Source organism: Montipora capricornis, chromosome 9, assembly GCF_036669925.1.
Source record: "Montipora capricornis isolate CH-2021 chromosome 9, ASM3666992v2, whole genome shotgun sequence".
In the NCBI taxonomy this organism is placed as follows: domain Eukaryota; kingdom Metazoa; phylum Cnidaria; class Anthozoa; order Scleractinia; family Acroporidae; genus Montipora; species Montipora capricornis.
In genome coordinates, this window is record NC_090891.1 from 21,411,319 (window position 1) to 21,428,034 (window position 16,716).

The 16,716-nt window shown below is 39.4% G+C and overlaps 1 protein-coding gene and 1 long non-coding RNA gene across 2 annotated transcripts in view; both read right to left on the minus strand.

Moving 5' to 3' along the window:
* LOC138016686 (uncharacterized) overlaps positions 1–3,541 on the minus strand; it is a 33,227-nt gene extending 29,686 nt beyond the window's left edge. Inside the window, exon 1 of the mRNA XM_068863875.1 lies at positions 3,290–3,541. Coding sequence (XP_068719976.1) covers positions 3,290–3,440 — 151 coding nt within the window. The 5' untranslated portion in view covers positions 3,441–3,541. The remainder of the gene's footprint in view (positions 1–3,289) is intronic.
* Positions 3,542–6,748: 3,207 nt separating this feature from the next.
* On the minus strand, positions 6,749–16,259 carry LOC138015825 (uncharacterized). Its single transcript, XR_011125649.1, has 3 exons — positions 15,985–16,259; positions 10,081–10,200; positions 6,749–6,987 (listed from the first exon to the last, which is right to left on the minus strand). It is a non-coding gene; the product is annotated as an uncharacterized lncRNA (long non-coding RNA).
* Between the last annotated feature and the right edge of the window lie 457 nt (positions 16,260–16,716).

A 16,716-nucleotide genomic window follows, 5' to 3' on the forward strand; every position in this document is an offset into this window, starting at 1 on the left:
ACAGCAAATGAAATTGACCCTGACAAAGTGGAATTCAGCAACAAGACTGTACACCGAGGCCTCGACAGCCCTAACACCACAAGAGAAGAATATGAAAACTTCTGGGGTCCGATTTGGCAAGAACCAGCAAATGAAAACCTGGACGTGGAATGGATACATGAAGTGCACGATGCATTAGACCATTCAATACCAGACAATGAGAACTTGACTGTACCTATTACTGACCAAAAAGTCTACCAATGTTTAAAGTCAAAAAGGAACTGGGCAGCCCCTGGTAATGACAAGATAACCAACTTTTGGCTAAAAAAGATCACTTCGATCCATAACAAGTTGGCTATAACGATCAATAGATTTATTAATGATGGAATACATATCTCAAAATGGTTGGCGGAGGGAAGAACAGTCTTAATACCCAAGACAGACAACCCAGGAGCAGCTGACCACCGATCGATAACATGCCTAAATACAATGTAAAAATTGATTACGTCGATTGTCAACTCAGAGTTACAACACCATGAATCAGTTCACAAGTATATGCAACTGGACCAAAGAGGAGGAATGCCTGGATCAATGGGGTGCATTGATAATCTGCTGATTGACAAGGCAATATTGGAGGATGCTACGAAGAACAACAAGAACTCATCTTGCACCTGGATTGACGTAAAAAATGCCTTTGACAGCGTCTCACATGTTTGGCTTATAGAAGTCCTGAAAATGCATAAGATCGATGAAAAGATAGTAGACTTAGTAGAGAATGTGATGAGGAGCTGTACGATCACTCTACACGTAAGAACAAGTGCAGGTAACCAGGAAATTGGTCCCCTTATAATAAAGCGAGGTATACTCCAAGGTGACGCATTCTGTGTTAAGCTTTTTACTCTCTGCGTCAACCCAATCGCTTGGTACGTCAGAGGAACAGAAGGATACAGCCTTTCACATGCAAAGAACACCAAAATAACGCATTGCCTTTTCGTGGACGACTTGAAGACTTATCACAAAAGTTCAGCCAAGGCAACTACTTTGACAAATAGACTTGAAGGCATGTTTGGTGATATAGGCCTAGACTGGGGAATTCGAAAGTGCGAATGTCAACCAATTATACAATAAACAGGTGTTTGAGCGGGCCAGTCAAGAGTACTTAAGAAGACTAGCAGCTATATGGACCTCCCCACTCTCCATACCAAGAAAAGTAAAGGCCACAAACACGTTTGCTTACCCAGTTATCCAATATTATCTGTGGTCAAGTAAATGGGCGATAGGAGACCTACAAGAATTGGACAGAAAGACCCGAGCAGTAATAGCCCAGAACAAAGGCAAGCACAACTCTGAGTCGAACCCGACCTTATACCTATCACCAGATTTAGGCGGGAGAGGCTTCAAAGAAATAGAGATACAGTATAAAATTACGAAGATAAAGACCGCACACTACACCACGACCAGTAAAGATCCCCATATAGAAGTAGTGAGAACCTTTCAGGACGTCAAGGAAGCAAAAAAGAGTAGATCAGTGATAAAAGATGCCAAGACTTACGCCCAGCAATTAAACGTAGATGTAACATTCGACGAACAGCACAAATCCACCTCAGTAACAATGGGTGAGAAGGAAACTTTGTTCAAGATCAGTAGTCCAAAGTACATTCAACAAACCCTTAAAGAGGCAACTGACACAGAGTACAAACAAAAAGTCTCCGAACAACTATGGCTGGGCAACTATGTCACTCAACGCTGGAAAGACAATGACATCTCTAAAGACAACTTCAACCCAATCATGAAGTGGAAAAACATACCGGACGTCGTACTAAGTGTGCACACCAGTATTCTACAACAGCTCGTCCCTACAAAGGTTTACAGGGTAAAGAAACAAAAAGAACAAGGCTTAGATTTAGTGTGCACACTGTGCCACAGTGCAGAAGAAACCGTCCCACATCTATTATGTGGCTGCTCTGCCATTGCCCAAACAATCTACAAGGCGAGACACGATAGAATGTTAAGGCCGATTTACCATCTCTTATTATCAGTATATAACATGGAAAATGACGACTCCAAAGCGTGGTATAAACAAGCGATCCCGAAAGCAAGCACAGAAAACGACGAAGCTAAAATTCTCTGGGACACGCCTATATATATAGATAGGGCGCCAGAGAATGGAGCAAACAAGCCAGACATGACGATCTTTGATAAGAAGAACAAAGTTATCATCCTAGTGGAAGGAACTGTATGTAATATCGGACAGATCAACGATAGGAACGATTATAAGAAGAGAAAGTACCTGGATTTAAGACTGGGTCTCCGAAAACTTTATTCCGACTACGAGATCAAGCAAACCAATATAGTGTTTAACTTCCTGGGAGATTTCAACACCACGCTAAAGAAAGAACTCTCTGATCTAGCCCACAAGAAAGATGTTACTAAAGTGCTAACCAACTGTCAGAAGTGGATCTTATCACAGAACTGTGAAATCACCAAAAAATTCTACAGTTTAAGACAATGAAACACACATTTCTTTTTTCAGTCCAGGAACTGTTGCCTAGACACTGTCCGCAGCAAGTTTCAAAACAAATTGTAAACTGGAAAGCTATTCAATACAACATATAATAATAATAATAATAATAATAATAATAATAATAATAATAATAATCTATCAAAGCTGTTTCTGACTTTGTATTAAGCTATGATGAAATGGTATATGAAATGAATCATATATGAACTGCGGATATCATATATCTGCAATGGTCTTTTAAGAATCCGCCTTACAAGAAGGAGTTCCTATCCACTAACTAGAACATTCAGTAGTCAGCAAGTATTTTGGGGGAAAACAAACACTGACTGGCTAGATGAGTTTATAGTTTGGACAATGAGGAAAGGTTAGCCAAACATTTTCTTCGAGAAAGAACTAGCTCGTAAAATTGACGTTATGAATTTTCAGTCCCTGAATGTTTCTGCGCACTTGCACACTTTCAGCTTTCAGCGACTGCAGCGTGATAATACTATCTGTAAATTTTTGAAATAATCCGAAGATTAAGAAAAAACTTGCAGAAGAGGTTTATGGAACACTGCTCAGTAAATTGTGAAAAAAATGCGGGTTGTCTCACGTGAGAGCCCGGGCTGACACAGTTAGGAGTCCTCGGACTCTAGGACTGTAAAACATGCAGCTCATTCGAAACTCTATCAGGCTCAAAACAGAAGCGCAGATAACAATGACTCACTTTCGATTTTTTCTGACAGTCAACTGGATTGTAAAAAAATCGGACAAAATGAATGAAAAAAACCGACAATTGTTGTTTCTTACTCTCAGGCTTCTGGGTTCGTTCGTCGGAGGCTCGAATCAATTCCCAGTCTGCAAAATCTTCAAGGTCACTGAATTCTCCCTCCTCAGAGTCCTCTGCCTTATTATCCACGATCAGGACAATGAATAGAAAAGAGCAAATGACGAATTTCATGGCTGAAAGGTCCTCAATTTCACGGAAGAAAATGGAAAACGCGGCAATTCGTTACGGAGGATCAGGAGCGTACTCCGAGTCGCTTTAATAAATTGAGAGCCTGACAGGATTACCTTATTCTTCTGTTTGCACAGCTGAAGGTGAAGCAACCCAAACTAATTAAAAAGCGATCACAATTTTAAGAAATTTCACCCTGAAACAAACGTAGGCTCCTAAAACATCTTTTCATAGCCATATGCTGGAACAAATTAATAGGGAGTTTAAGAAACGACGACGGCTACGGCAACGACAACGCCAAAAAAGGAGTAATATTATTGGTTAAAAGAACCAAAATGATCGTGCTGCACGTGCGTCACGCATTTTTGAACATTTCTCTCCCGTACTCGTCCAAACTACTACCAAATTTAAGGTTTTGACGACAACGTGGACAAACTACGGTGAATCTTTCAGTCTCACTCTTTACTTCAAATCCGTCCGTACCAATCCAGTTACAGGACACTTCGCTCATATTGAATAATATAAACAAAATGGAATAATCATGAAGTACTTAGAATAGCTCAAACTTATATTTTGAAGTGACGTTTTCGTCGCCGTAGCCGTCGTGCTTTCTTAAACTCCCTAATGTCATTAAAAAAAATTGCAATACAAGCTTAAGTCTGGATTTTTCTTAGTAGTGAAAATAACATAAAAGAAATCAGAGACAGCCCATTTATTTTCATGTCTTAAAAGTAGCGAATATTATTAAAATATTTGGAGGTGTCCGTAATTTTGTTTCAGCTGTGTTTAAGAAGCGTACAATCTTCAAGGTCACTGAATTCTCCCTCCTCAGAGTCCTCTGCCTTATTATCCATGATCAGGACAATGAATAGAAAAGAGTAAATGACGAATTTCATGGCTAAAAGATCCTCAATTTCACAGAAGGAAATGGAAAACGCGGCAATTCGTTACGGAGGATCAGGAGCGTACTCCGAGTCGCTTTAATAAATTGAGAGCCTGACAGGATTACCTTATTCTTCTGTTTGCACAGCTGAAGGTGAAGCAACCCAAACTAATTAAAAAGCGATCACAATTTTAAGAAATTTTACCCTGAAACAAACGTAGGCTCCTAAAACATCTTTTCATAGCTATATGCTGGAACAAATTAATAGGGAGTTTAAGAAACGACGACGGCTACGGCAACGACAACGCCAAAAAAGCAGTAATATTATTGGTTAAAAGAACCAAAATGATCGTGCTGCACGTGCGTCACGCATTTTTGAACATTTCTCTCCCGTACTCGTCCAAACTACGAAATGACCAAATTTAAGGTTTTGACGACAACGTGGACAAACTACGGTGAATCTTTCAGTCTCACTCTTTACTTCAAATCCGTCCGTACCAATCCAGTTACAGGACACTTCGCTCATATTGAATAATATAAACAAAATGGAATAATCATGAAGTACTTAGAATAGCTCAAACTTATATTTTGAAGTGACGTTTTCGCCGCCGTAGCCGTCGTGCTTTCTTAAACTCCCTAATGTCATTAAAAAAAATTGCAATACAAGCTTAAGTCTGGATTTTTCTTAGTAGTGAAAATCACATAAAAGAAATCAGAGACAGCCCATTTATTTTCATGTCTTAAAAGTAGCGAATGTTATTAAAATATTTGGAGGTGTCCGTAATTTTGTTTCAGCTGTGTTTAAGAAGCGTACAATCTTCAAGGTCACTGAATTCTCCCTCCTCAGAGTCCTCTGCCTTATTATTCATGATCAGGACAATGAATAGAAAAGAGTAAATGACGAATTTCATGGCTAAAAGATCCTCAATTTCACAGAAGGAAATGGAAAACGCGGCAATTCGTTACGGAGGATCAGGAGCGCACCCCGAGTCGCCTTAATAGATTGAGAGCCTGACAAGATTACCTTATTCTTCTGTTTGCACAGCTGAAGGTGAAACAACCCAAACTAATTAAAAAGCGATTACAATTTTAAGAAATTTCACCCTGAAACAAACGTAGGCTCCTAAGACACCTTTTCATAGCCATATGCTGGAACAAATTGATGTCATTAAAAAAATTGCAAAACAAGCAGCTTAAGTCTGGATTTTTCTTAGTAGTGAAAATAACATAAAAGAAATCAGAGGCAGCTCATTCATTTTCATGTCTTAAAAGAAGCGAATGTTATTAAAATATTTGGAGGTGTCCGTAATTTTGTTTCAGCTGTGTTCAAACAGCGTGCAATGAAGGCGCTGTATAAAACAACGCAGCCATAAAAAATGTTGTGGATGCTATAATTTTGCATCAGTCATTAAAACGAACCCTTATAAACAAACTCTTGCTTGAACAAGTTTTGCACGTAATTAGACACAATAACAGTTACAACGATGCAACTAGCCGTGCACACTAATATGAGAATACACGGCGGCTTCAAGATGGCTGCTCTCTAAATACGACAACAGGACGAGTCAATAAGAGTTAACGAAAATTTTTGATCGCAAGGAAACGGAGGAGGTTTTGTTTTGACTTTCTAAAGGACAATGAAGTAAAGTCTTCTACACCGAACACGAAAACGTTTCTCACACAAAGCGCAGGAACAATCGGCTTTTTCAACAGTTTCATTTATGTTATTGAAAAATGACCATGTACCTTTTACGGGTTTTATTGTACTTTCCTGCAAGGAAAATATAGTTTAATTGATACTTTTTATGATTACTTTTGAGTGTCGTGACTATTTCAGAGGTACTTAATTCAGCGATGATATGGCTAAAGTGTAAGTAATTTATGCAGTCGGATCGTTAGCAACCTTGTTACCCATTATAGTGATGGGAACATATACTGATACAACCTTACTGCGCGCTAAAAGCCAATGTCGACGTAACTAATATTTGGGCAAAATTTAGCCTGCAGAAGCCTCGGCGCCATCTTGGAATTGGATAATGGAGCCTGAACACTGGCGAGAGAATGTTGAAGGGCACAGGGTTAGTTGTGAAGGAAAAAAAAAAAAAAAAAGCGAAGAGAGATGGAGGCATTTTTTTGTCCATACCATAGTTGTCGTTGGCCTCGCAAATTAATTTTGGCTCGAACTCTCTTCATGCATTGCTATCAGAAAAAGGCGGCCGGCTCCGCGAGCAAATTCTTCAATAAGCACTTCGTTACTGAGAAACTCCTAAAATCCTTTCTCTCATGGCTTGGTAAGGTTGGAAGTATACAATTTGAACTTAAGTACAAAAGCCATTTTCTTTTCTTCAGCATGAAGAGAAATCTTACGTTATCCACTTTTGTCTGGTCGATTTGACCGCCGTAAATCAACGGCCTACAAACTATGTCGTCTTGTTTCGGCTCATTTTATCACATGTATAGTGAAATAAAGGTAATTGGACAGACGTTGATTATAATTCTAACAACGGTATTATAAGGTACATTAAACAACATATTTGTCTATCGAAGGACAGGCACATTATTATTAAAATTGATGATACAGGTCTCGAATGCCAGAATGCATATGGAAAGTTCATGTTCTTTTGGAGGCCTAGTACATTTCTTGAAGCTTTTGACAGCGCAACCTACCTGAGAAGAGAAAGAAAAGATCAGTTTTAAGTTTAATATTTCAAAGCATTTTGTAAATACCGTAAAATTCCGAAAATACGCCCCTCCGTGTATAAGCCCCTCCAAATATACGCCCTCCAAAGCGGCAACGCAAAAAAACCTCCGTTAAATCGCCCCTCCAAATATAAGCCCCCTGGGAGCTTGTACTTGGAAAATTGCCCTCAAATACAAAGTAAAACAAAGCAAAACCGGTAAATTTACTTCCAACTATAAGGCTAGCCCAATCGATTTGGAAACGCAAATTTCCCTCCGTAGATAAGCCCCTCCGAATATAAACCCTTTCAAATATAATTTTCGGAATTTTACGGTATATAAAGAAGGACTCAAAAAATAAGTCAGGGGGGCTCCGCAAAGCAGAGAGCTTAAGGTTGACTTGGACTCTGAAGTAATTTTATCAGTGGTAAATTGGATAGTTAATTCTCTCCACTGAACAGTCGAAGGCAACTGAAATCCTTATGCAAGATGACTCACTGACATGTCGGAACTGAAGACTGGAAAAAAGTTTGGTACGACAGTTTCATATTCATTGCTTCGATTTGTTTGCGCTTTGATTTGGTTATTTTGACGCATGAAGACTGTATAGAGATTCAATAAGAATTGGAGCTGATTATCTATGATCCGGTGCTAAAGAAATAAGTAGAAGGGGTATGTTGGCCGTGTAGCATTCATATTTCAACAGAGATATCTAGTTGAGTATCATGAACATCTCGATGGTTGTGACCTCCACGGCCCACTCCCTTCTGACCTTGACAGTATGACAGTGGTGATCTAATCCGCAGGTCGTTGGTATCCGTGAGTAGTCCCTTATTACTACTATACTAGAGTAACGTTCAGACCCCGTTGTAGCGCTATCAACCGGATAAATCGCTATCCAGCGGATAAACACTAGCAAAACCAATCGAATTATCCAGTGGATAGTGATTTATCCGGCGGATAGCGCTATCTATCGTTGGAACAACTGGGACCAGGTTGATCGTACGGGAATAAAGATAGAACTTAAAATTTGCATTCTAAGTGTTATGCATTGAAGTGACAGATTGCCATCCACAATAAAATGACTGGCCTCTTTCCGGGTGCAAAGATACCCTTGTGGTCAAAGATCAGGGCCCGGTTGTTCAAAAGCCGATTAACGTTAAAATCAACATAAAAATTAAAACGAAAGAGTTTATTTCTGTACTCCTAATTGCTCAGTGTTCAACGCTGATATTCGGCAAATCTTTACAATAGTAGAAGTCAATCTTGAAAAATAAAAATAAGCCAAAGAAACTTTCGCCAAAAAAGTTGAAAACATGACACAAACGTTTACGCTAATCCTGGATTAAAGTGCAACTAACCACAATTTTTTTATTTGCTAAAAATAATCTCGCTATTCGTCCAAGCATTTCTGCGAAAAAAATTTTGTCCAAGCTTTTTTTGTTCTTTTTTACTAGCTTGCGAAAGTTTCAAATTTGGCGCTTTTTTTGGCCACGGCCGAGCACTTGGAAGAATGGACCCTCGTTGTACTGTGACGTCATCGACGGACATCAACATTTGCGTGATTCAGAGAAAGCAAAGAATCGTATGCCACCACAATCATCGATTTGAGCCGAAACTTTTGGTTATGCCTGACCGCTGTGTGGCGTACGGCTGTAACAATAAAGCAGACCCCGAAAATGGAAATGGCCTGCAAAAAGTTCCGTGTTTTGGAGACGATAGTAAGGAATGCCGGAGAAGACGGAAGAAATGGATCGACTTTGTACTTCGCAGACGAGCCCATTGGAAACCATCGAAGCATTCTAAAATCTGCTCCCTACATTTTAGAAGAGAGAATTTCTCTTGGATGTTCACTACTCTTCCGGGGCAAGAAAAGCTATCTTCACCAAAATTTATGGCCGACGATCTTGGGCCGTGTGTTTTCCCATCAATTCAGACAAATGACCCTGAATTCGGGCAGATTGACCGTTCGCCTCCGATGTCAGAAAGAACCTGGAGACTTGTGACCACCTATAATACAACAGTTCTCCCGCGAAATGATTTTCGGAAACTCATCAAGACTCCGCTTGAACTACACCGTCTAGTGAGTAGTCTGGCCTGAAATTCTTGCTCTAACCGTTTATTTTCCTCGTTTTCTGCTTCATATTTCTTCAGCCATTCCTCGTCAGCCAAAGGCTCATCAGCATAGGCCATTATGTCGTCTGAGCTTTCACAGCGTGAAGCGCACAAGGCGCGTTCGTCTTCGTCATCTTCGTCTTCTCATTTCAATGTCGAAATCATCCTCAAAACTTGCCACTGAGTCTCCTGATTCGTTAATACTCTCTGAATCTGGGACGCTAGATTCCATATCTCGTGTTTGTTCGACTTTGAGCGCGTTTAAGCACACTACGCCGTTAAAATAACGTAAAGAAACATGTCGAAAAAAGCTTCTCGGTCATAAGCTTTGTAAGACGCGGCAAAGCTTCTCCTTCGATGACGTCACGGGAAGGCTTGTCCCAGCTCCCACAAATACTCGGTCATGGGGCAGAGGTGGTTCAAATTTAAACATCTATAGAAGGGCGAGGATTTTGTCAATCACAGAAATTTGTTCTCCAAAAGTGTCACGGAAATTAGAAGTTTTTGTTTTGCGAAAAAAAAAAATTGGGGTTAGTTGCACTTTAAGTTAATCGGCTTTCGAACAATCGGGCTCAGTGCCAAAGATCAAAGTTGTTCGAAAACCGCGACTAACAATTTGATCCACTATGAAATAAGAACCCAGCCTTGAATTTTGCTCGACTAAAAAGCCAGTTAACTTTGTAACTTTACGCTGAAGGTGAAGCAAAAGTCTAGCCAATTTTGGACGCTGAAAATATTGTGAAAATGTTTTGCTGATCAGTAAATAAAATGTAATTTAAGTTAAAAATATATAATATAATTTGAACAACTGGGAAAAGACCTTCGCCCTATCTGATTTGACACTGGATTTCATTTCAAAGTTTAGTGTTTAAATCCAAGTTTCAATGGAAGAACATGAATAATTAAAACAAGATTATCAGTGCACTATAATATGAGTATTAACTGATTTGCGGTCCATTCTCTCACCAATTCTTCTTTATTTTTGCGGGAACCCTGTAGCAGTTCTCTGAACCGCCTTATGCAACGCTTGTCCATTACTCCGTTATTTTCATGTATGAGGCAGTGCAAAATGCCATTGACTGCTCGCTGAAAGATAAACAGATAAATTGAAATCCCTCGCCTTTCATACGCCTGCAGAAAAGCGACTTGGTGGTAAAGAGTGTTGTTGGGCGCAACTCTGTTGTCGAGACAGTGGAGAGGCGGCGAAAGGAAAAGGTAATGAAAATCGCACTGAAAAAGAGAGTTCTTCATTAATTATTGCTGTATCAGCAAGCGACTGGAAATCTCACTTCAAAGTCAAGAACGGGATCCGTGATGATCACCATACTTTCCCCAGACGATTAAAAATAAAATTCATCTGAGGAATATGATGTGAAAACATGGAACGCATCTCCGAAAGGAAAGCAGATTGAAGAAAGGTGGTCGCATTCTTGTTGATTTCGCACACGTCATCCTTAATGAATAAATGAATGAATGAGTGACCAAAACGTGAGACGAAGAAACGATTCTCTTAAGTTTCAAAAATATTATACACAAGAGTGTAAGTTGTAAGTCGGTAATTATAAGAATTATTTTTGTACTTGTTTAAACAAAAGACTGCGAAACTCTCCAGAAAAATATCACTCTTCAAATTTCGCTTAATCGTATTTCACTGGAATAATCTCCTTTTTTTCTAAGAACGTATAATTTTGGAGCTGTGGCTGAACGTCCTCACTGTTTTTGCGATTTGAAAAGGAAAGGAAAGGAACTTTATTTACAGTGCGACGCGCCTTACCGTGGCCACCAAACAAAGTTTTTACAAATTGTCCGCCAATCAGGATGTGTGAATTTGATTGACAGTCACGCCCCCTTGCAAAGTTCGCACAGTTGTAAGTTGAACATTGTTGCATGGGTTGTTGAGTTGACGTATTTATACGTAATTGTCAAATGTGAAAGTTTGTTATCCAAAGCTTTAATAAATCTCCGAAATGAAGTGGGTACAAGGTTACTTAAATGACGATAATCATGGCAAATGGAAGCTTTTCTTAGACTTCCACCTCCAGAGGTGCGGAGGGAAACTAATGTTTTTAAGTAACCTTAAGCCACAGGATGTTCCGCAGCTTAATTTAAGAGATCCCTTCTTGAGAGAAATTATAGAACACTGGACAGATTTGAGCTACAAAGAAAAACACCTTGATTTTAACGCCATGGGTACATGGCACAAGTCGCTGATTAGAATTGAAAACCGACCCTTTTTCTATACATCTTGGCTTAAGAAATGGGTAAAAGAGGTTACAGATCTACTTAATCAAGATCAGACATTCTTAAGCTACAATGCTTTTGTCGCTAAGTATAATATCAAAACCAACTATCTTGAGTATTTCAAAGTAATAGCGGCCTTAAAGCAATTCAAGAAAGTATGCCCACCTGCCTTAGTTCACCCATCTACAAATGACACAGCGAGCCTTCTGTCACACCCAAATATTAATAAAGAATCGTACAGACGCCTCGTGCAAGACAAAGCCTCTACACCATTACAGAGCCAAGAAAAATGGCTCGCTGAGAAGGACAGTAGGAAATTCGACCGTTAATTGGCGAAATGCTTACTATCTTCCATTCCTTTGTACAAGAGAAACAAAGCTTAGAGTATTCCAGTTTAAATTTCTACATAGACGAATAGCGACAAATGATTTTCTCTGCAAGATAGGCATAAAACAATTGGACTCTTGTTCTTTCTTCGGGGAATCTACTGAAACTTTAGTCCACCTGTCTTGGAATTGCAAATATACCCAAGCCTTTTGGAAAAAAGTACTTGAATGGATTTCTCAAAAAATTGTGAATCTTTAAGACTCTGTTCAGTTTCTCCCTTTTTGTGCCTAGGTTTAGTTGAAAATGTATCAAATGTACTTTTACACCACCTGCTCCTTATCGCTAGGCATTACATATATACCTGTAAATTAAAGAACTCCATACCTAAGCTGCTAGTATATATACATCTTCTGCTAACCTCAATGAAAATTGAAGAAAAAATTGCTCTAGAAAACTGCACCCTTAACTATTTCGAAAGGAAATGGAAGCCATTGAAGGACGCCCTCTAGTACTAAAATAAGCAACGACACGAAAATTATATTTCAAGAAGTAAGCGGTAAAGGAAAAAAAATTTTTTTTAGGTATTGGCATAAGTAATGATTTGACATAGAAGTACAAGCTGCTGTATTATTTTTAGCGTATGCCTAACCGTATCCTTGTAATTTAAGTAACGTATGGTAAATAGTGTAAGTAGTCGTCTAAAATATTATATTGTTTTGTATTGTGAAAAAAAAAAAAAAGTTTTTTGGGTGGCCACGGTAAGGCGGGTTGCAGTGTAAGTGTCTAGTCGTTCTAGCGGGACACTGTAAACTGAAATCAACAATTAAAGCAAATCAAATCAAATGTTGGTTTTTGAGGAGAGGGGAACACCGGAGTACCTGGAGAAAAACCTCTCGGTGCAGAGTAGAGAACCAACAAAGTCAACCCACATATGACACCGAGTCTGGGAATCAAACCCGGGCCACATAGGTAGGAGGCGAGTGCTCTAACCACTGCGCCATCCCTGAGCCTCAAAACGTTCTCAGTTAACATATTGAATTGCTTAAAGTTGAGTTGTATACTATGCTCTACTGCAAACTGACTTGTTCTTCAGTGAATCATACAATACGAAAACGTCCCTAAGTCTGAGAATTACATCAGGAGCTTAACTTGGGTCAGGAATGTGGGTCCCCGCTGTTAAGGTAAAAAAAAATTACCAAAATCTCAGTGGGAGTTGTAACAAGACTCACACTAAAAAGGCATAGCGAGAGACAAAGGGAGAGAGAGGTGTTAATCTCGACACATTTGTTGGGCCGACTTTGTCATAAAGTTTTTAATGACGACAAATATCTCAAATTATTTTAAATTAATTTTGAGTGACGTGTCAAAATAGTCCAGAGGCAGAATAAATCAATTTGAAATATTTTCTAAAACACGCTTTAAAACGGCCAGCATCATGCAATTAAAAAATGGAAAATTATTTCTTTATTCTCTATATTTCAAATTAATTTAAACACAGGCCAATTATTTCTTAACTTTCAGGCTACCGAGATGCAACTTATTTTGCCCGGCATACACTTTTCTCAACAGCAACGGTGAATTGGTTCTTTTCTGATTTTAAAGCAATCCATTTTTAAGTTTTATACTTATGGAACTCGATAACTGATGGAATAAAACTCAACAGCTATTACACCTTCGAACATCTGCTTCCCTAATTCTCCGGTTAAACATGAAACGTTATTGTTATACCTCCCAACTCAAATACGTTTTCTGATTGGAGGAGAACGTGTCACGTGTCATTGGTCAAAACTTCATGATGCCCTAGGGCAACAACAACTTGAACTTTCGACTCCCACGTGATCAGGTCGTGCACCTTTGCAACGGTGGCAAATCTGTACGCCAGCCGACGTCAAGCAAATAATTTTTATCTGTGTATTGTTCCTCGACCTCAATGTTTCCCTCGGCTTCGCCTCGGGGAACATTGAGGGTCTCGGGGAAACAAAACTCACTGTTTCCCTTTGGGCCAGTCATTAAGTGCTTAGTGATCGATGTATTGGTGTATTTGTTAATTTAAACACAGGCAAATTATTTCTTAACTGTCAGGCTACAGAGATGCAACTTGTTTTGCCTGGCATACACTTTTCTCAACAGCAACGGTGAATTGGTTCTTTTCTGATTTTAAAGCAATCCATTCTTAAGTTTTATACTTATGGAACTGGATAACTGTGGGATACAACTCAACAGCTATTACACCTTCGAACATCTGCTTCCCTAATTCTCCGGTTAAACATGAAACGTTAGTGATGTATTGGTGTATTTGATAATTTAAACACAGGCAAATTATTTCTTAACTTTCAGGCTACCCAGATATAACTTGTTTTGCCTGGCATACACGTTTCGCAACAGCAACGGTGAATTGGTTCTTTTCTGATTTTAAAGCAAACCATTTTTAAGTTTTATACTCATGGAACTCGATAACTGAGGAATAAAACTCAACAGCTATTACACCTTCGAACATAATTCTCCGGTTAAACATGAAACGTTAGTGATGTATTGGGGCGTTTACCATTTGCACGGAAAATCCGGTTGGAATGGAATGCTCGTAATGGTACAGGATTTTCCCGGTGTGGCGTTTCGCCAAGCCCGAGACTCTCACGGCTAGAAGAAAACAAATGACGACTGCATCTGCAGAGTCGAATGGCGGGAAAAGAGGACGAAGTGCACCGGGTCGAGTGGGAGTTTACAAATGGTACAGGATTTTTCCGGTCATTTCGGTTGGAACGGGAAAAGAGGAATACCTCTGAGGATTTCCATCTTTTCCAGAAACTTTCCGGTGGAATGAGCTGTACCATTTGAGTTTCCAACCGGAATTTTCGGTTTTTGTTGACAAATGGTAAACGCTCTTGGTGTATTTGTTAATTTAAACACAGGCAAATTATTTTGTCAGTTAACTTTCAGGCTACTGAGATGCAACTTCTTTTGCCTGGCATACACTTTTCTCAACAGCAACGGCGAATCGGTTCTTTTCTTATTTTAAAGCAAACCATTTTTAAGTTTTATACTTATGGAACTCGATAACTGAGGAACTGGGAAATTTAGAATGCCCAATTGTAGCTGTGTAAAATTTCATTCCGGGCTAATTGATTTCTCAGCATGTCACAGGGAGGCACATTCAATATTAATCACAGACTTATCAATTTCCTAGCTGCTATCATGATATCCTGATATCATGAAATTGAACCTAACAGCAATTATTTTACCTCAACGTTTGAGCGGTGAGCCTGTATACCGGGAAGGCTTTCAGCACCGAATTCCCCAACGTCAACATTGTTTACTGCCTCCATAACTCGTTTGAAAACATGAATACAGAAATCCATGACATTCAGACGAAGACTGCTCAATTAATCCCCCCACAGAGGCCAACCAAAGTTATTCCGTAAGCTTCGTCCACGTTTTTACCAGAATTTCGGACGGCGAGTCTAATCTGAAGGTCGCAGGTCGCAGGTCACAGGTTGCAGGTCATTGTTTCACCAATACAGAAAGTATCCTAAACATTCTTAAAAGCTAAGCTTAGGCCTAATTAGGCCTAAACAAAAGTTTTTAGGCCTAAAGTTAGCTTTTAAGAATGTTTAGGATACGTTCTGTATTGGTGAAACAATGACTGCAACCTGTGACCTGCGATCTGCGGATTAAACCCGCCGAATTTCGGAACGTGATCACCATTTTCCCGCAAAAAATTACCGACTAGAAGGCGACAAATCTCTCTTCGAAAGAGCTGAAAAAAGTTTCCTTCGACAAATTGGCTAACATTTTACCCTGGATGTCAGAGGTCTTCTCGCTCACCAGCGGCGAGGAGCGTCGAAGTAGTGCTGGTCGGCGAGAGACGACGGCGACCTGTACCATTTTTCCCCGGGTGAGAGAGTTAATCCATAAATCCTATAGAACGAAAAATGGTTCCGTGTCCCAGCACTAACCGCCACTGTCGATACGCGCAAACGAACTGAAATAGATTTGTGTTCCCCACAAAATTCATCTCGCCCCTAAATATGGTCATTCAATAAAAAATTAACTACCTTTTTCTGCTTAACGTAAGTTCACAGTACAATCTGATCGATCCTGAATGCTTTAACACTTTTCTGAATACGAAACACCTTTTGTGTTATGTTTTTAGCCTTTGTTGATGGATATCTACACCGTCAGGAGACGTCGAGCCGAGAATTCCTGAGTCGGCTTAAGCTCCTTATGCAGTTAGACTACTGTAACAATTTTACATTTCTTTTACGTTTATTTACACTACTCCCAAAAACAAAAAGACAAGCTCACCCCGAGATTATTCCCGTTTGTGCTAACAGGCTCGTCATCACCAAGGTCATTCAATTCGTCTTCGAGGTTTTCGTTTTCCTTGGAAATGTGTTTCTCTTCTGACCTGGGCGGCTTTGATCTTTGTAAACAAAGCAGGATTACGACACCGAATAAAATAGCAGCAATAGTGTAACTCTTTTGGTGTTGCTTAAATTCTTGGAATAAAAACCGAGTGACTTTTCGCTGGCTAACAGAATGCATGATGCAGTAGTTTCAGAGGTACATGCATGCATGTCGTGTTCTCGAGAAAGTCGAGGCATAAATTTATATTGTTTGTTCAGCCGGTTATTTCTTGGTTTGTATTCGTTTTCAGCGTATTCAAATGAGAGATAAAAGACTATTAAATAGTTATTCCTTTTTGAACGATGATCTCCTCGGAAATAATTTTATTATCTTTCAAGTTGTTCCCTAAGTTAAATGAATGGTTTCCTGAAAACTGCTTCAATGTAATTTCAAGAGACTGTCTTAGTACAAGGATTGACTCTACAACACATTTTCACTTATAACGGCAATGTTACAGTAGAACCATACAAGACACTAATAACATGTCTCATTATAAACTGAACTACGAATATCAGATTAAATTTCCAGCATTTTCATTGGCTCCACGGACACAGGCTTGCAGTTCATACACCTGCCGTACCTGATATGGTCAAGGAACACGTCAGCAATAAAACGAACTGAAAACATTTT